General features: G+C 47.6%; 1 protein-coding gene across 1 annotated transcript in view; it reads right to left on the bottom strand.

Moving 5' to 3' along the window:
- Positions 1–15,442, bottom strand: part of CACNG2 (calcium voltage-gated channel auxiliary subunit gamma 2) — a 51,027-nt gene extending 35,585 nt beyond the window's left edge. The window contains exon 1 of the mRNA XM_059817034.1: positions 15,232–15,442. Coding sequence (XP_059673017.1) covers positions 15,232–15,442 — 211 coding nt within the window. The remainder of the gene's footprint in view (positions 1–15,231) is intronic.
- Positions 15,443–19,584: the final 4,142 nt, after the last annotated feature.

Genomic DNA, 19,584 nt, shown 5'->3' with positions numbered 1-19,584 from the left:
AATAATTTGTGAGTTTATAATCAGAATACAAATGTTCAGTCAGCTAATTAATTACTATACTGGCTTAGCACACGTTGGATGGTGTCCCCCACCCTAAAAACATTAACATAGTACTGTTAAGGACTGTGTGTACTAAGCAAACCAGTGTTAAAACATAGTTGCAAAGTGTGTAAACTATATCTCAACTATGGTTTGAGATTTACTGCAGACCATGAGAAAGACACTGTGGTTCTTCTCCACTGGAAAGAAAAGTAAAGATAGCTTCAAGGTGCATAGCAAATTGCCCACTAAGATCACTAATATATTAGCATATGTCAGCCAGAGTATAGATACAGGGCTCAGTCCTCAAATTCATTCCAGTTGTTTCACCCCATTTCATAGCACAAAACAGCAAAGAATATTGCTTAAATTCCATCTGAAGACATTCCGTATATAGGGTAAATCCTGGATGACCTAAGTTCAGGGACATGCGAATGTGATGGTAGTTTAAGATTCCTTTCTCCTCCTCTTTCATTCTGGACTGAGTACGATCCAGACATGCTGGAAGATCTAGTCCACATGTGAAGGACAGCCAATAGGGTCTGTCATGAACTAAACTGGTTCAGTACTATTGTCTCAACCCTCATAATAGACCTAATTTTTCCTGTTAGAGCCTCAGTTTCCCTTACTCCTTTTGCATGTCCCTTGGTCTAACATCCATGAGGTCCCAGCTCACTTCCTTCCCTGCATGGAAATTAAATCTCCCCTCAGCTGTAGGCTTTACCCTGATTCCCCACTCATTTTGCTGCTGTACAATTAAAAGCCAGATTCTCCCTCATTCACTCTCACAATCCTCCTAATCTAATGTCCTGGTGTTAGTCTCGTAACAGCATGTAGAGATATGAACTGATCTGCCTCCCATCTTGTCATCTTCTCTCACATATCTGATCCAGTTCCCAGGGTCTGATTTTGTACAGCTATGAACATTTATTCTTGAAAATTGATCACTGGCCCAGAGGCTAAATGTTTGTTATCTGGAAAAAGAAAGACGACATTACAGTTATTCTTATTTTAGGTCCTCAAAAGGGCAGGAAGTCCTACTACATTAGCAGTGAAAGGAACAAAGGTGGCTCAAGAGGGTCTTAGCAGGTTCATAAAGTCACAGCATTTGAAAGCAAAGTCCACATTTGATCACCTATCAACAATTTATCAATAGCTCAGTGATTAAAACCAAAGCTCTTTCACTTCATTAAACATATTCAGTATCATTTGCTCTACATTCCAAATGGCTGAACTGATGTTCCAAGGCAGCCTATTTTTAGTATTTCTGATTAGTTCATTATTTGGGAAAAGCTACTGACTGTGTATCTGTTCCAGAGATCTAATTCTTCATGTGGATCCCAAAGAAGAGAAGGGCTTCATATAGATCTTAAGAATTTGTTTGGATGTGGGTTCAACCTCTGTCCCTGCTGTGGTGCAGTTCAGTGAAGTGATGGCTATGAAGCTCTCCTGTCCTTGAGTCCTTTCCTTTGTTTTTATTATGGGGAAGAAGCCATGTAACATATTACACCTTTTTCCAAGAAAACTAAGATCAAGAATGACAGAAAACTAGCAGTCTCACTGAGAATTAAACAGGATACTCAAAATAAGTGATCTCTTGGGTGTCTGAGTAAATTACCACCTCCAGATCAGATTTTATTTATTTTCAGAACAAACTATTTCTTTGCTGGTAAATCCTGCAGTTTTGTCATGAATCCAATACATTTTTACTGGTAAGTGACAACCCTAGAGACTGAAGTGGCCGTGTATCCCCAGGGCAGATACCACACAGGCAAAAGCATTCCAGCATTGCCTCTTCAGCAAGCTTCAGCCCTCATGTGAAAGGACAGGTTCTGCAGGTCACATGGAGATTAGTCTCTGCGTCCTTCAGCCCTGCCTGCTAAAACTGCAAAGGAGAAATCCACCTGTGATGGCATCTTCTGGCCTAAGATTTCTCAAGCACCTGGAGACATGTCTGGGACCAAGCTCCCTTTCAGAACCCCAAATAATACAGTACCCCTCCCACAGCAGCAGAACGAGATGTGATGATTCATTCCTTTCAGACCACCTATGGTTACCAAGTATGGCGAAAAAACCCTCCAACCACATAGGCATGACCATACGGGGATATGGGAATTAGATTTGGATTGAGAGCTGAGAGAGGCTCTTCCTATAAGTCTCCATGGCACAATGTAATGTGACCTTGCGTGGGTCTTGGAAGCAGCACATCTGAGTAAGCACTGCATCCTGACAGCTCTCAGACACATTGCTAATTTGCCTGTGCAGAGCACCATGCTTGAGTAGCCATTACGGCTTGAAATACCTAAGCAAGCTTGCTTAGAGTTATTTGGGTATCTCCTCCTAGCACTGCCTGGCACTGGGCAGATATGCTCTGTTCTGCATTCTGCTCTGCCTGGAGAAGGAGATGAAGTCAGTTCTAGGTGTAATACCCTCTTACTGATGTCAAAAGCAACAATGCAGAAACAAGTTCTGCATGTTTGCTGTCTTCTACTTTGCTGCCTTTCGTATGTCATTTGTCATCTTAGATTGTCACTTCTTTGATGTAGGGACGACAGCTTTTGTGTATGCATAGTGTCTAGCATAAAGGTGTTTCCACCCAACGTGAAGCATTTTGGTGCAGCCGCAATGGCACAATGGCAATAAAACTTGAAATCCTCAGAAACCCTCTGCCAAAGAGCAGCAGCCAGAGAGGAGCATTAAGTTTTGATTCCCTGGTTTTACCAAAGATAATCTGGCCAAACCATGGGTTCTCTGCCATGTAAACTATACCCCAGGCCTCCAGAAGAAGGACAAATTTGTGTGCTTACAGCTGTGAGACCAGCAGAGAGTCTCAGTGTAGGAGGTGGCCATGTCTGCCTTAAGTTGCTTACATAGACAAATTTTTTGGCATCACCAGGTCAGGACAAAAATTTTATACTCCAGCTCCTTTGACTCTTCCTCTCCCTGGCTTCCCTTTGTCAGACTTTACCACACGGAGCCACGACCACTGGTCACACTTTCCAAATTGCTGCAGGTCCATGGTTGGTTGGTTTGTGTGATTGATCCTGCCCTGTCTATGTATGTCTAAACCCTTCTTTCTCCCATGGACTGGAGCAGGGAGGAGAGGGAGAAAAGGCCTTTAGGGGTGGCAGATGCTGGCATCAGACAGGAGAAAATCTGTCCTATTCCACAAGGCAGAGAAGATAGATGAGGAGGTCTGTCTCTCCATCCATCAGCTCCAGCTGATGTTCCTGCTTCTCTCAGCAATTCAAGTCTCTCCTACTTCTGAGTCCCAGAGTTTCTTCTGACTCACCCTCCTCTTTCAGACCGTATTTCTCAATTGTCTCCTTCCAGCACTCCCAGTGCATTCCTATTACCACCTCCCCATGCCATGCCGTGGCCAAGTCCTGGGTCCGTTCTTGCCTAGTGTTTCCCTCTGGCCAGATGTTCTTTCCAGCTGCCACAGACACTTCCAGCCCAAACTGTCCCACTGTTGCCAGCATGCAGGGGGGAGAGGGAGCTTTCCTCCACAGCTGAGTCAGTCTACTCCCAGAAACAACCCATCCCTTCAGTTTCTGCAGAAAAGTATAAACCCTCTCTGGCCCTGGTGCCTTTACATCTTCACAGTGCTCTTTCTTGCAGTCTTGCTTTGCTCTGAATGCTTTCCCCCTCACTGTTCCTGTAAATGTGGGACAAGCTGTAATGATGCAGCACACAGAAAAACACCTTTCTCCTGTGATCTTAGACAGCCCCTGGAATTAATTCCTGAAAAGCCATTCTTGGCCTTTCTGAGTTATTCTTTCCTGCAAACACATGGACAAAGTGATGACCGAAGAGGGGAGCAATGGTTGGGGAAGAGTGGTGCAATGATTAGGCGGTCACCTGAAATTTAGGAAAATTGTCAATCCCATGTTTTTCCTGTGTGCTGTGCTTCTGTTTGCATTGCGCTTCACTCGGCAGAGTAGACATATTAGTTTCTCTGTTGCTCCCTTTCCCAACAGCAAAACAGCTGCACTGCTCTGCTCTTGGCAATTGTTTCCTTCGAGACTATTGAGTACACTTGTAATGGAGGTCTGTCAGCTAGAGGACACTGTGCAACGTTCAGCTCCAATTAATTTCCAACACCAAGCCTGTTCACAGTTGCTCTGTAACCCCAAACCCTTGCACTGCATGGTAGACCGTGTCATCCTCCCTGGTTTCCTCCCAAACCTCCTATTGAACTTTTCTGTGCATTTTCTCTTCCTTGAAAGGAATACATGACTCCTAATTTTGGAGACACAAGGGGAGCAGGAGAGATTTGAACAACTGCATGACTGGAAGACTTAGGGGTATAGCCCACTGTGCAGTCCCTTCCAGCCTGGAAGATATGAAGGAACCTAGTCCTGGTTATTTCTTGAGGGAGAAGCTACATGTCTCTACTTCTGTTGTTTTACAGGTCAACTTCTTACATTTTTACTTTGTGCTACATACACTGAGATGATAGGGCTCCAGGCAGGCAAATTATTTGAGGAATATCTGAGACAGAGGCTTCTACACCAAACTGTAGCACCCCACCATCCCAAAAGCATACACTGTAGGGGTGTTCTGAAGTAAGTTGGAGGAGATAGGAGCTTGGAGATAGCTATTCCTGGACCTTTCCTCTCCCCCAGCTGCATTTCCACAGTGCGTTGAGGATCTCTATCTCCCACTCAGGTGTTTCTTCTGGACACCATCCCCTCTTGCTGTCCCCAAAATACGCTAAACCAGCTCTTCACCATGCCTACAAAGTTCCCACTCTCTGTGGCCAAGTATGAACTTCCAAACACAGGGAAGTGGTCATGTCATTCAGTAAAACTTCATAGTTTCTTCAACCTATTCCCTGTACTTTATTTTACCTCTCAAGCACCATTCCTTAGTCTCTGAATATTTGATTTGTCTCCCGCTCCGCCTTCACATGGGATGACATTCTTTTCTGCTCGAGTCTTTCCAGGCGCTACTGATCTTGAAACTCCCCAATTACAACCACTTTTCTTGTGATGGTGACACCTTAAGAGACAACAGCAGCTGCCTATAAAGGGCCTCTGCCATCTGTTTCCTCTGCGACTTCTTTGAGACAGCTCTAGCTATATACAGAAAAATATTTACCACAGTTCATTCACTCCCTCACTCAAAAATGAGCAAGAGAAAAATGTCTTCTTTCATGATTCTGCCACTGCCCTTCAAAAACCCATGACCCTCAGCCTAAGCAAAAGGGCAATGCTTGAATCTAAAAGGAAGCAGCAGAAGTTCTTGATGATTGATCCCTTGAGACCTTGTACTCTGAAGGCAATTCTGGGGGCCATCTGCATTCGGAAATGACTCCTCATGGCTGTCTGAAAGGCAAAAGTCAGAGCCAGGCCACTTCATCTCAACCACCAAGCTTTCATATCAACCCTATCTGAAAGGGGATGCACATGTGCACACACACACACACACACGAACACACTTAGTTGTCAATCCTTTTCCACCACCTCTCCATAGAGGCTGAATGTGAAGCAATTAGGGGGAGTAATTCCTACCCAGGAGGACTATGGGCTAGAAATGTAAAGGGTGGAGAAGAAATGTCATCAGGAGTGAGGGCTGGGGGATAAAATGGCAGACATGAGAGCTGACGTGGAGAAAAAGGAAAGAAAAAAAGAAACAGTGAATTCTGAAGGGGACTGATGGAGAGAATGAAGAAAAATTGAAACCAAGAATGAAAAAAAGTTGAAACTAAGAAAGAAGAGTGTCAGGCAACATCTCCAAGAGGAAATAAAGCTCCAGGAACAGGTTCTCAGAAATTTACTGGTTACAATGGACAGGTCACAGTAAGGTTGCAGGAGTCAGCAAATAGGGTTGGGTCAAAAGTGGTTTGATTGACAGTACTTGATCTATGATACTGAATGAACATCACCAGAAACCTGGGAAATATTCAGTGTTCAAGCATGATCCATCGCACTGCAGCTACACTGGTAGTATAAACAAGACGTGAAGAAAGAGAGAAGTTCTCTGAGCAATAGCAAATTTAAGAATGAAATGTAGTTATGAAGCAGTGGGAGGAAAAAATAAAACAGGCACTAAAAAAAAATCATGTTCAGGAGGAGAACAAAAACTGAGAAATAGGAAGAGAAAAATCAGAAAGGGATAGAAAATCCAGGGGACGGAGGTGGATAGTGTTATTCTTTATTTGACAGAATGTATACTTTATACAACAAGCTAAATCAGAAATTTATAGTTGTTTGCTTCTAGCAAAAACACACATCAGAAAAATCCCTACCCATGGATAGGATGGCATTGCATTATCAAGTTTTTGTATACCATCCTAATTTTCTGTTTTTCACAGCTAGCAGGTAGGAGTATATGCTCTGGGGGAATAGGAGGTGCAAGATAAAGTCCATATGCTTCTCTGGGGAGTTATAGATTTGATAGGAAGCTAGTATAAAAACTTCAGCAGCCTATGCTGCAGAAACAGAAGTGGATTTCACCTATCCTGCAGGGCTTGTTATGAAAACTCTGATTGTGTAGTTTGGAATTTTATGGGAGAGGTTTTCTGTACCACAAAGAGGATAAATGGGGCTGGGAGACAGAAAGCTGTCAGTAAATAAGAGAGATTCAATGAAAGATAGAGATGCAGAAAGAAGAAAAAGAGAAAGGTGAATGCCAGGGGGTTCATGGTCACCTCTGCCATTTTACATGCTCACCGATACAAGGTGAGGAGTCTGTAAGAGGATTTTTGCCCCACAGGGAGGGCAGCCAGGTTGAATTTTTCTAATGAGGGTGAAAGATGATGAAACTGGAAATAGTTAAAAAAGGAACTGCTGGACTGGGTGAACAGCTGGCATAAATAAGTGCAGAAACTCATTAACTTTGAGGCTGTTGCACCCACTCACACTGGACATGAATTTAGAGCCTGGTTTGTTGGGAACAGCCCTGGCAAAGCGGGGACACGCAGTGACCTTGGGGGCATGGCTATTTAAAGCAGGCACAGCCCTTCCTCAGCCTCATTCTCCCCTTGCCTACACGGACAGCATAAGCAGCATGGCCCCATCCAAGTCAGTGAGGTTGCATCAGTGCAAACGAGGGTAGAATCGGGCCTTAATCTCTTGTGCATAGAGACACTACAGTATTGTACGTCATCAGATGCCAGTTCAGTAATCACTTCCACAGATACAAGAGACAACCTCATTTCTAATTTAGTCATGATAGCATCAAAGAGACCCAAAGCCTATTGCTTTCTGAGAAGCAGGGACTTCAACAATAATAATTCTTCACACATATATAGCACCTTCATTGCTAACTACTTACTTTATACCCTGGGGTGTGAAGAAAAAGGACTCCACTTAATTCCATATGCTCTTAATTGCTCTCTATCCCAGATCCTTCCTAGAGAAATTTGATAGAAATACCTAAACTCGCTGTTAATTTGTCAAATTAGGGCAGTCATTGACACCAGCACAAACGCAGGCCTAGTTTGCACCTTACATTGCAACTGCATAGCATAGCATCTAGAAACAAATGAAATGCCAGACTAAGTAAATCTGAGCTCTGTTTAATCCCTGACAAATGTTTCAGGGAAGAGGCAAGAACCACATGGCAGTCAGATAGGGGATAGACTGCCCTTGTGAAATGTTATCCTAGTTTTCATGGCGACTGGCTTAATTGCTGAATTACGAAACACCCAAAATGCTGTTCACATCCATTAGGAGGATGCTTAATTTTCGTGAACTCTGTCGTAAATGCCCACTTGCTTGCTAAATGCTGTTAAAATCTTGGCCATGGGAGCTCCGGTGGCAATGAGCACCACAGCCCTGATACGCATCAAATGAGAAAGCTTTAACTGGGTCTCTGGTGACTCACGTCAGGTCCTCTTGTCTCTGTGTTACAGAATGGGGAAATCAAGAGCTACTGATCCATCTTCTCTAGCCCATTCATTATTCAATACAATCCAATCACTTTCCCTCTCATTCAGCTCCTTTTCCAGGCAAACATGTCTAGTCTTGCAGGCTGCCTTCATACACACGGACTTTCTTACTCCTCCTTGTCCCTGTCCTCCTTTTATGAACCCTCTTCTGGCTTTGCAAAATTCCCCCTTGGATGGCCCTTGCTCCTGCACTCTCTGCTATTCCCCCCTGCTCTACTCCTTACCCCTGGGGACTTGATGGTGGTGGGTTCTCTGACTACAGGTATGTGCTGCAACTGGGCCACTAACAGCAATATCCCTGCATCTGGCATCCAGTGAGCTGCCGTGGTTCATGTAGAGCCCTCCATGGTACGCAATCCCCCTTTTCCCCCTTTTCCCACCAGCAAGCAGTACCCTCTGAACTGATTCACTCAGGTTCATCCATCTGATCATCAAGATCCACTGGGCCTGGAGACCCCAGCCCCATTGACATCACCCCCTTAGGCATTCCTAAGAATCTCAGAGAAAATCATCCCCTGTAAACAGCTTGAAAAGGATGACTGCTTGCTGAGACACTTCTTCTGACAACCAAAGATCCTTCACTGTAGTGCACAACAACTGCCCCGGGGTTATGGCTACAGAGACCCTTATTTTCCATTTGGATCCTGGCCTGATCCATGTCTGAGCATTGCCAGGGAGGGTATTTAGGGCTGCCGTGAGCTCCTTCCAGCCCAGTTGCTGGCTGCATGCAGATGAGCCAGCTCATCAGCTGAGCTGCCAGTGAGCCCTCTGGCCATGGGAGGTTTGAGGCAGCAAAGTGGAGGGATGTTGGCTTGACCACAAGCAACGAGCAATGAGGGGAGCAGGAGGGGCTTGGGTCTCACCCCACCTCAGAGGTAGCTGGGCTGCCCTGGGGCAAGAGAAGACAGCAACAGCAACTGGTGTCATACACTGCTTCGAGGAGGGGGGACATTGTCCCGAGAAAGGAGGAGGGGGAGAGACGGAAAGGGGTTGGAAAAGAGTTGCTTTAGAGTGCAGAGGCAGCACAGCTCCAAAAGGATGGGGTCCTTCAGCCAGGGGGAATGCCTGTGTGTGAGATGGGGGAAAGCCAGGGGGAAATGGTGGCAGAAAGAAGAGGAAAGAGGACAGAGAGATGAGACAGCAGGAGCAAAGGGGACAGAGGAGAGTAAGGACAAGATAATATAACAGAGGAAAGAGCAAGGGGGATGGGCCTCAGAGAACTTGGAGAGAAACAGGGAGAAATAATGAAGGAAAAACTGCTTTTGAGAGAAAGCACAGAAGAGACATGAAGATGAAAGAGAAAAATAAAGAGGAAAAACAGGGGAAGTAAATGAGAACAAATTAAAATGGAGATGGATAGAATGAGTCGAAGATGGAGGGCAAGGAAAAAGCTGGGGTCATACAGGCAACGGAAAAATAACTTTTAGGTGTGTTATATTTACAATACATTCTGCGTATGCCTGACCTGTTCTGCGCTCTGCGTTTCCCCTGCTGGGTAGCTGTCACCCTGGGATGGGGGCTGCAGGGAGAGGAGACAAAGCAAGAGCCCTGCTGCTAACTTTTGCCCCTGTCAGCAGCCCCCTTCCCTCCCCGAGAGCCCCCTGAAGGGGAAAGGTTTCATGCCTCTGAAAGGCAGCAGCACATCCCCTGACAACGAGTGCAATATGGAAGGGAGAAGCAGCGCAGAATGGAGCAGCGAGGGCTCCCCCTGGGACAAACCGGGTATGCTTGATTGGGAATCTGCTCTTAAAACAGGGGCAGGGGCCAGAGCCATCTGAGAGCCTGAAATGTTCCCTGCTCCCCCCCCTGCCCCCCGGCAACCTCCTCACTACTGCTTTTAAATTAAATAAATACGGAGATTCTGCTGTCAAACCTCAGCGGTCCTCCTCCCCCAAAACTCTTGCTTAGATCGTAGCAAACCACGGTGAAGTGAGATGGGAGCTCAGAGGGCTGAATGGGGAAAGGGATGGGTTAAAAGGGAAACATTGGATAGGAATAGCTCCTGGTCTCCCTGGCAAAGAGACATTTGTTCTATCTCTGTGTAATTTCTTTATACATTACTGCTGCCACACTGCATCTCCATGTCCCTCCCACTGCATTTCGCTCTCGCTCTCTTCAGCAAGGCAATTTCTGGTGCATTTCAGGGCAATATTAACCCATTCCTCTTTCTCTGCCAGCAGGAAGATTCATAATTTAAAAGCAATTTAGAAGTCAGTTCTAGCAACTCACTGATGAGGAACAGCATTTCCTTGTCAAATCTTACAAAGGAATTGAGCTTGCAGGTCTCAGGCCCTCAAATCCCTGCCTTCTCGGTGACTTACAGTCAGGTATGAATTTAAGCTGAGAGGAGAACCAAACCCATCCAAGTCTGGGATCCCGAGTATTTCTCCGTCATCATCTGTCACCCACTTTTTAAAATCCTTTGTCTTCCTCTTCATCCAAGGCCTGTCCAGCTCTGCATCCTCCTTCTCCCTGGCAGATGCAATGCCAGCAACAATCAGCTATGTGCTGGGCCATTGCCTCCTGCTGCATTTCAGGGCCGTGCTAGGCTGCTCCTCGTCCTGAACCGCGAAGACATGGAGACCCTGACTTAATCTACTGCTGTTTTCACTGTGTGTTCAGAAAAGCCCCTAGATTAGGACAGCAAGAGTCAGGGGAAAGGACCCTGGCAGATTTGAGGATCCTTGGAAGTAGGACAGCTGGCAATTCCGCAGGGCAAAACTAAGGATGCTGACAGAAATGAAGGGTAAAAGAAAGGAAATTGGGAAAGGTAAGAGGGAAGATAAGGAAAAAACCCACTCATAAGATAGGTGTGAAAGGAAAGAGGTGGCCTAGGAGCAAAGAGCAGTGGGAGAAGGCAGTGCGAGGAAGCAACACAGCACCAGAATTGTCTGGCAGAAGCTTGTCCACTGCCTGTGCCCTGCCTCACTTTGCTGTCAGCTCTTCATTTTTGCAAACACTGAAACTGCACTTAACTCTCATGCGCTGTTCAGATACAACAAGCCAGAAAGGGAACAGATCAGCTCATTAATTTTCCTTGGGAAGGGTCTCTAGGCAGGAATTATTTTATGCACCAACATCCTTTCAATTACTTGCCTTCACACCAGTCAGATCTACAGGGATGTCTAACCCCATGTGCATCACTCATGCCTGCCTGCCCTGGACTCTTCTCTCCCTCCTTCTCAGTATAAAAGCCTCCCAGACCTATCCCTTTCCTAATAATAATGACAACATGACAAAACCAATAACCTACAGATGTAAAATACATTTCAATTGCTTGCTTCATAAGACCCTGACAAGGCATCGTCACTCACTTTTTGAGATCCTGTAGGAGATCTACAGGAGATCTACAGGAGCTAATGAAAGACTTAGACAAGGCATCACTCATAATAAAAAGTGGTTTTAAAGCATTCAGTGCCAAGAAGGAATTAGGCTGGAAGATCCGCAACCATTTCGAAGTTGTAAGAGGTGCAGTATCCATGTGTGGCATGAGCTTGCAGACCTCAATTGCTGAACGTGTGTCTTTTGTGCCTACACAGTTAAAGGTCTGAGAAAGGTCATTTTTCTTGAAGGGCGAAGATTTTTGAATGGCCTGGGGACCCATTTGGGCAACCCCAAAATCTGAAAAAGAATTATCTCAAGGAAGATTAGGGAAAAAATCAGAAGTGTGATCCACAGTAATGTGAACCAACACCACCTTTCTGCTTCAGCCCCACCATGGAGCAGGGGCTCACTGTAGGATGCAAGAAAAGGGGGAAAGAAATCCCAATAGAAGAGGAACATGCCAAATGACACTCCTCTTTGGAGCAATACAAAGATCTGAAAATGCTGACTGAAAGTCCACTGGGGGGAACAGAATGACTGAAGAGAGGGGAACCTGAAAATTGAAAGCCCTGAGACCAAATTCTCCAAAAGGAGCTTGCAGTTCTGACCTCAGCATATCTGTGTGTGCAGCCCGAGACTGAGTCCCCATGTTCATTTTTGCTACTGGATATCTTGTCCAAGAAGAGAAAAGACAATGTAGGACAATATTGTGAACATGAGGAGTCCACCATCTCTGACAGCCTACAGTCTTGACCAATGCCAGCATCCCCCCACGTCCCCAGAAATGAAGGCAACCTTGTCAGAGGGTTCCTACCAGTAGCAGGAGGCAGTTTGGGCTCCTTGTTTGATTATTTTCTTGTTACAAAGCCTCCTGCTCTCCTCTTCACTACCTCCCCTCACCCTATAACCCTGCCCTGACACCCACCCCAGGCAGCAGAAGTGTATCTGTCCCATACGGTTTGTCAGGTGCCTTTGCCACACTGTGAGCAGGGTGTGAGCAGAGTTCAAGGATTTTGCCCTTTTTACAGTTTACATTTTGCCCTGGGACTAAGACCTTCCCTCCACAAATCTGCCCACCTTCTGCATCATGGGGGAAAGGAGCCTTTGCTTCACCCTTCTCCCTCTCACCCACCAGCAGGCAGTATTCGCCAGGGAGAGAGCAAGTCAACCAAGGACACCTTTCCAATTCCTTCTGCCGAGAAAGAAGATAACCTGCCCTAAGGTGATCAGACGTGACAGTAAGAGGCCTACCGTCCAGGGGCTGGTGGCGATATTTGGCTGTGCTGTCCTGGGAGCAAGAGAGTGCCAGCCACCAGCCCATGCAGATTGTGGGGCTGCAGGAAGCCAAACGGAGGCATCCCAGCAGCAGTGCTGCCAGACCTGTACCATGCCACCCCATGAGGCAAACCCGTGCCCAGGCCCTGCTCGGCATGTGGCCATAGGGCTGGTTTTGCCCCTTGCTGAGACGTTCTTGCCACTGAGCCTTTATCCAAGTTTTGGTGCAACCTGTGCCCTCAGGCTAGGGACTCAAAGCTGGGTGCAGCTCCTCTGTGGTGCATTGCACTCTCCTACCCTGCTCACCACTTCTGCCCAGCATCTGGGGGCTGGGGAAAAGGGCCAACCCAACCCTCACATGGCTGGGGCGTGCAAGAGCACCCTGCCAGAGCTGTGCAGCTTGTGCTCAGGCTGCATTTCACAGCCCTCGTGCAGGGCTGCAGTTTGAGCCCGCTGGTGAGCATCCACAGGGAGGGCAGGGGGACTGAGCTGGCAGTGCAGTGCTGAGGGGGCTGGGGGCACCACTTCGGAGCTTTTAATTGGAAGCATCCTGGCACTTTCCTTTGCCATACAAGCCACTTCTCCACAGTGCCTGTGGGGTCCTGTCAGATGTAAAGGAGAAGGAGCCCCGAGCTCCTCCGATCTGACAAACCTCACCCGCCCCTTCCTCCTCCCCCTCAGACCGCGTCCCTCTGGGTACAGCTCTGTGGGCAGATAGACATGATCTGAATTCACTGCCTCTCCCAGCCGGGGTCCTCATACCTCCTGGTTCCACCACAGCCTCCCTCCGCCCTCCAGCTTGGGGACACGGCTCAGGAAGGGAGTTCTTCCCCGCAGCCTCCCTTCCCCGCATGGCTTTGCATTTGGGATTCCTTTTTTTTTTTTTCCCCTTCCCTCTCTCATTAATTTTTAATTAAGGAGATGTCTTCTTCCCTGTTTGTAATGAATAGCTGTGTAAAAGGCTTTTCATTTTTTATTAATATATACCTCCATATATTTATCTATTTGGAGGAAATGTGTGCGTGTGTGTGAGCGAGTGTGTTTAAAACATCCCCCATTAATTTACTGCTATTGATTTTCTGGCGTGGAGACGGCATATAGTATTCAGCATAGAGCTCCTCTGCAGGATATGTTAAAAGGCAGCAGTTTGGGTTGACAAAGGGCACTAAATGCAGTATGCGTCAAATAGACCATCGCTCAATGAAGTCACTTAGCTATTCAAAACATGTCCAGCCATCACTCAACCGTTTGCACCAAGAACGGGGGGGAAATTCGCGCTTCTTCCCGGACACAACCATTTCCAAACAGCAGCTTTAGCTTGCTTTGGTGAGAGACATCAGGACACACATAGTTTATTCCCCCCTCCCCCCTGCCTTCCATCTCCCAGTGTCGGTCTTAGAAAATCAGTTCTGCGGTACCCACTCCCCATTCTCTCCCATCGGGGAGCTCCAGGCACACCCAGCTCTGGTGGACACAGACATTATCCCTGGATGTCCATAAACCCCCAGCAGCCCACCCTCCAGCTGGGACCTGATTCATAAACAGGGCTTTTACAACGGGCTGTAATGTGCTCTCTTGTGCTCTCTGTCTCTCCTTCTAGCTATGTGTGTAACATAAACCATGCATTTACATCAGTTGCCCCTATCCCTCCAGCACAGGCTGAAGACCACCTCCCCAGCCCACACGTACGCCAATAGCAGTACTGAGCAACACATATTTAAAAGCGAATCACTGGCCCCTCTTTTCTTTTCCCCTCCCTTAGGAACGTCTGATTCCAGAAGTTGGCTGCGGCGGTGTCTCTTCTGCCATCAGACATGTCACTGAGTTGCTGTTCAGTTCCACCACATCAGACTTAGGCTGATTTTTGCATTCAGAGACTTGTTTATTTTTAGCCTTTACCATAAACCTTTAAAAAAAGGCCCCGAACAAAAAACCCACCCTCCAACAACAAACAAACGGGGGAAAAATCCGAGCCCCAAACCAAACCAATCAGCCTCCAACTAGACCCCTCTGCGCCCAACCCAGTGAGATGTGTTTGCTTACAGACATTACGACATGCTCTGAACTCTGCTCAAGATGACTGGAATCGTTAGATTTACTGTACAAGGCATTTTGGACATAACTGGGTTGCTTCCTTTGCTCTCCTTTTCCCTCGTAAAGTGAACTAATAATTGATTCCAAAATGCTTTGCAGTCACCCCCTCCCCACGTTGCCCCTCGCTCCAGATCTTGTCTTTGTAAATAAACCATTTGCAAAGAGAGCAATTATTTTACTCTCTGGTTACAGCCAGAGAAGAGCAATAATACAGCATTTTGGCATTGCTTTCCCAGGCAATACAGACAAGCTGAAGACAGGCAGACTGCACAGTTGCTTTTTGAAAGGGTCTTTTGGTGTTTTTGCAACACACACACATTACTCCAGTTGGAGGGGCGAAGTGAATTTTTGGGGAAGGTGGTGGTGGAGGTGGTGGGGTGAGGGTGGGGAAGAGGAAGGGAAAAGGGAATGGAGCAGAGAATGTTTTGCCTGTCTTCTTGCCTCTGTGCCCTGAGTAACTGAGCCCACCGCTCTCGATCCATGGTGAAAGGAATGAAGTGAGAAAATGGTGGAATACGGAGGGATTTATTTGGAGGGGGGGGAGAAACATGGGGTGGTGGGTGAGGAAAGAGGAGGGGGTGTGGAGATCCAAAATCAAATACCTTCCAGGCAGCAGGTTCTCCATAATCCAGAATGGGTCATGACTTCCTCGTTCTTTTTGCTGGTTTCGTTCTCACTGACAGTTTTAGTCTTGCAAACCCCTCTGGAGTAAAGCCAGTAGTCGGTCCCCACAGCTATGGTCATCAGGCTGAAGGCAGCGAAAGCACCAACGGTGGTTAAAAGCATCTGAACACCTCTGTCAAAGAGCCCCATAATTCTTCATTATACAAATACCCAACCGCCTTCTGATTCTTGGGGTGTGTGTGTTTAATAAAATAAAAGAATAATAATTCCGACTAATAATATAATGGGTATATATAGAGAGATAGATATCAAAAAAGGGAGGTAAGAAAGCCCACGGAAAAGAGTGTAAATTAGAAAGACCACACGGGAAGAGGCTTGCCTTTTAAATCGGAAACGTTCTGGTTGTAATATAAAAAAAGGAAAAAGGAAAAAGAAAAAAAAAGAGAGAAAAGAACCAAGAAAAATCAAACAAATAAAGAGAGAACCCCCCCCAAAACGAGACGCCTTAATCCCTTTTTCTAAAATTCTGGTCTCCAGTTTCCATATGTAATGGCTAATTTGGAGATGGCTTCCACAGTGAACAGGGGAGCAGCAGCAGCATCCTCAACACAATCTCTCATTATCTGGACCTAGACAGTTAGAGACTGTAAGAGCAGAGATGCAACCTTCAGTCTTCTTGCTTAGCTCTGCAGCCTGCGCCATGAAAATCCTTTTCCTTCCCAGTTATCTTCCTTGGGTTTTTATTTTTTTTTTTTCCCCGGCAGCGGCAGTCGCTCCAATCCTCTCTCACTTTTTCTTGCTTGCTTCTCCTTCCTTTCGCTCGTTCCTACCACCAAGCCAGACTGCCCAGTATACTGTAAGCCCTTGATTTCAGCTGAACAGGTGCCGAGGTCTTGCCTCCCATGGCTTTTCCGCACAGCCGCGGTGCTCGCTCCCGGCGGAGGTGGGCGAGGAGAGAGGGGGGCTCCTGGGCGGGGGGGGAGGAAGGGGACAGGCGCGGCGCCCCTCCCGGGCGCGGGGCGCGGAGCGGAGCCCGGCTGCGGCACCCCCTGCCCCGCGGCGGCCCCCGGCGATTCCCGGGCCCCGCTACTGCATCAAGGCGGCGGCGGCGCGGCGCTGGACGGCTCCCCCGCGGCGGCGGCGGCCGGCGGTGCTGAAGGACAGCTCCCCGGGCGGTGGTGCGGGAGGCGCGCTCCGCGGCCCCCGGTGCTGAAGGACAGCTCCCCTGCCCGCGCCGCCCGCCCTGCCGCGCCGCCCGCGCCCCAGCATCCGCGGGCGGCAGCCGCCCTCCTCCGCTCTGCGCGGGCAGGCAGGCAGGCAGGGAGGGGCGGAGGGGGCAGCCTCCCCCCTCCCTGCGCCTAGCCGGCCGCTGCCAGCCGCGGGAAGCGTTGCTCCCCCAGGCTGCCGCGGAGCCCAGAGGAAGGCGTACCTGGGGCTCTCCCTCTTTCTCGCTTTCTGCCTTTCTCCCCCCACCTCCGCCCCCCAGCTCAGCCTCCTTCCTTGAGCTGCAAGTGCAACCCGCACATCGCAGTTAGACCCGCACAAAACTTCCGTCAGCCGTTCGTGTCCCCAGGAGACAGGTGAAATATAACGTGGAAGGGTAATTTAAAAATAAGCATTCGTTACTGTTATTACTGCTGTTGTTAAGGTTTTAAAGTGCTTGCTCTTCACTCTTCTCAGGTTCGCTGTAAGTTGCATATGTTTTGGTGTTGCTCGTTTTCTATTCCTCTGTCTCCCCCTGACCAGTGTTGTGTGAATCCCTGCGTTCTGACTTTGTCTTTTAGCTTTCTGTAAAATCCCAGTGCCTGCTCCAAGAAGCAGACATTTTGGGAAGATTCTTCACAAGAAGGGACGATTTATTATTATTACTATTATTTTGTTAAGGGAAGGAACCACCAAACTGAATCCACACCCCCACACCCCCCCCAACCACTGGAAAGCAATCCACCTTTCATATCCTCATTTTACACAGAAAGATGCCTGAGCTGAATGGATGCAGACTGAAATCTATCACTGCTTAAGTTTCCTGTGTCAGACACAACCCGATAGTACCGGGAACATACACAAAATTGTGCAATACTGACATCTAAGTATGTCATAATCCTCTCTCTCTTCCTCAGCAGTATCATTACACCAGGTTAATTACATTAGTCACCTCCTGGTTCTATACATGTAGCTGCTCATTAATGCAACAATCATAAAGAAAGGAAATAATCTAATTCTTGATGCTACCGATTTTGTTTCTCTCTGATCGGCCTCATTGTTCAGTGAAAAAGAGACCAGAAGAGCTGCTTTAGGTTCACTGCTGTTCTGTGCAGGGGAGCGGGGCTGGGGGAAGGGGGTGCTGGGAGGTTGAACCAGTTGGAGGGCTTCAGCTATGTTGCAATTTCATAACTCCATTTATTTCTCCTCCTTTCTTCCTCTCTGGGCACAGACTGGGACTGCCCTTTCAGGACAATCTGCCCCAGGACTATTGGACATGAAGGGCTCTATAGCAAGCAGCAGGGGGGCCATTGGCTGCCCTACAGACCACTGATCATTTCCCCAATTTGGAGGGCACAAACCAGGCTGCCCTCGCAGCTGAGACAGAGATAGTGGTGTTTACCAGCAAGCACTCATGATGTCTGGCATCAGCCATATGCAGATCACCACCAGCAGGCAGGAAAGGCCCTGGGGGAGGCAGGAGAAGGGATAGAGGGAGGGGTGGTAGGAGACAGTGCAGGTTGAGATCATTGACACATGGTTGGGGATCAACCACAGTCCCTAGCCTCACCTGGGGGTCTCCTGGCCTTGCCCTCTGCCACAGGAGCTGGGGGTCTCTTTCTGCACTCACAGAGCTGCCAAAGAACTGAGGATGGGCAAGCGGGGAGGTGGTTCCAATGCACCTTTGGCACTCTGAGTACAGCCTGCTGCAAGAGTGCAGAAGAGGGTAGCTGTGGACAGGCTCTCTGAACTGTGGCTTTTGGTTCAAAGGAATTTGAGAGGCAGAAAGATGCAGAGAACACCCCTAAGCTGATGGGAGATTATGGCTCTACAGGGATGGCCTGTGGTGAGGAGGAGGCTCTGTGAGGCTCTTAATGGGGGAAGCTAGAGAAGATCACTTGAGGACCTTTCCTTCCGTTCTGAGACATTTCCACTGAAAGAAGGAAGGGGCCTTGAAGAGGGAAGACATAAGGGAGAAATAAGTAATCCCTGGGACTCTGAGGCATTTTCTTGTTGTGTTGGTGGTCATGCCCCTCCAACCCCACCTCAGTATTCAAGTCTTCTCATTATTCAAAGGAGGGTAGAAAAGCTGGGCCCAGAGCCTGAAAGACTCTGAAAAGGAAAAAACTTCAACTGGCTATTCTGGCACTCAAATCCATCAGGCACCAACATCGCATGTGTGGACAGGGAAGGCACTCTGGAAATCTGTGGAGCTCATAGCTCCAAGGAAGGTGGGTTCATCCATTACTCTGTACTCTCAAAAAAGTGTAGCACAGCTCTTCTAGTAATGCCACACAAGCAACCTGGCTGGAGTGGAAGCAATAAGGTCTCAGGCCCTTTGAAATCTCACCCATGCTTACACAGGAGGGTCATTCAAAGAGGAGAGGGAGAGAAGGGATGATGCTGTATGTTTCCACTTAGGGCTCACCTGTGTAGCCCATGTGGTTAAGTGTTTATTTTACTGCTACAAATGGTAGTGCTGCTTTGGGTCAGGGTATGCTGGGCTGCACAGACAGGGCTTGTCTCTGGGTGGAGGAGCTTGCTTCTGTTGTTATCTGAGTCTAGTGAGACTAGTAGGGTGAGCAAGTGGTCACTGCAGAGGTTGTGGATTTTGGCTTGCAGAGGACCCCAACACTGTGCGAAATTACAGATTCCATCTATAACAAGAAAAATATTGCTGAAATGTCAGGATTACTTTTATTTACATGTAACAAATCATTCAGATACAGAGGATGAAGCAGCAGCTGGACCAAAACAGAGGACCCTCAAACCAATCCAGAACTTTATTACATATTTCTACAGCCTTTATTACCCATTTCTACAGCTTTGACAAGTTTGGTTTCAAGTGACTACAGCAACAGGAGAGGGGCATGTTCTGCCCAAAGAAACTGCCAGTGTAAGAAGGCCAGGTTTGCATGGTGGTGAGTTCTTTAATCTCTGGCTAAGAGGACTGAGACCTATGAGGGCTCAGTACATCTCAGGATCAGGACTAAATATGGCTTCCTGCCTCACACTTCCCAATTTCCAGAAATAATTCTCTTCCTGCCACCCTACTTATGTACTCTTAGACCATTCACAATAATCCCTCTACAGTTCTAAATGCCACAGGAGAAGAATGGAACAAAGGC

This window comes from Gavia stellata, chromosome 4, assembly GCF_030936135.1.
Source record: "Gavia stellata isolate bGavSte3 chromosome 4, bGavSte3.hap2, whole genome shotgun sequence".
NCBI classification, from domain to species: Eukaryota; Metazoa; Chordata; class Aves; order Gaviiformes; family Gaviidae; genus Gavia; species Gavia stellata.
Note: the sequence above shows the minus strand (reverse complement) of the source record. Positions and strands in the feature narration are given on the sequence as shown.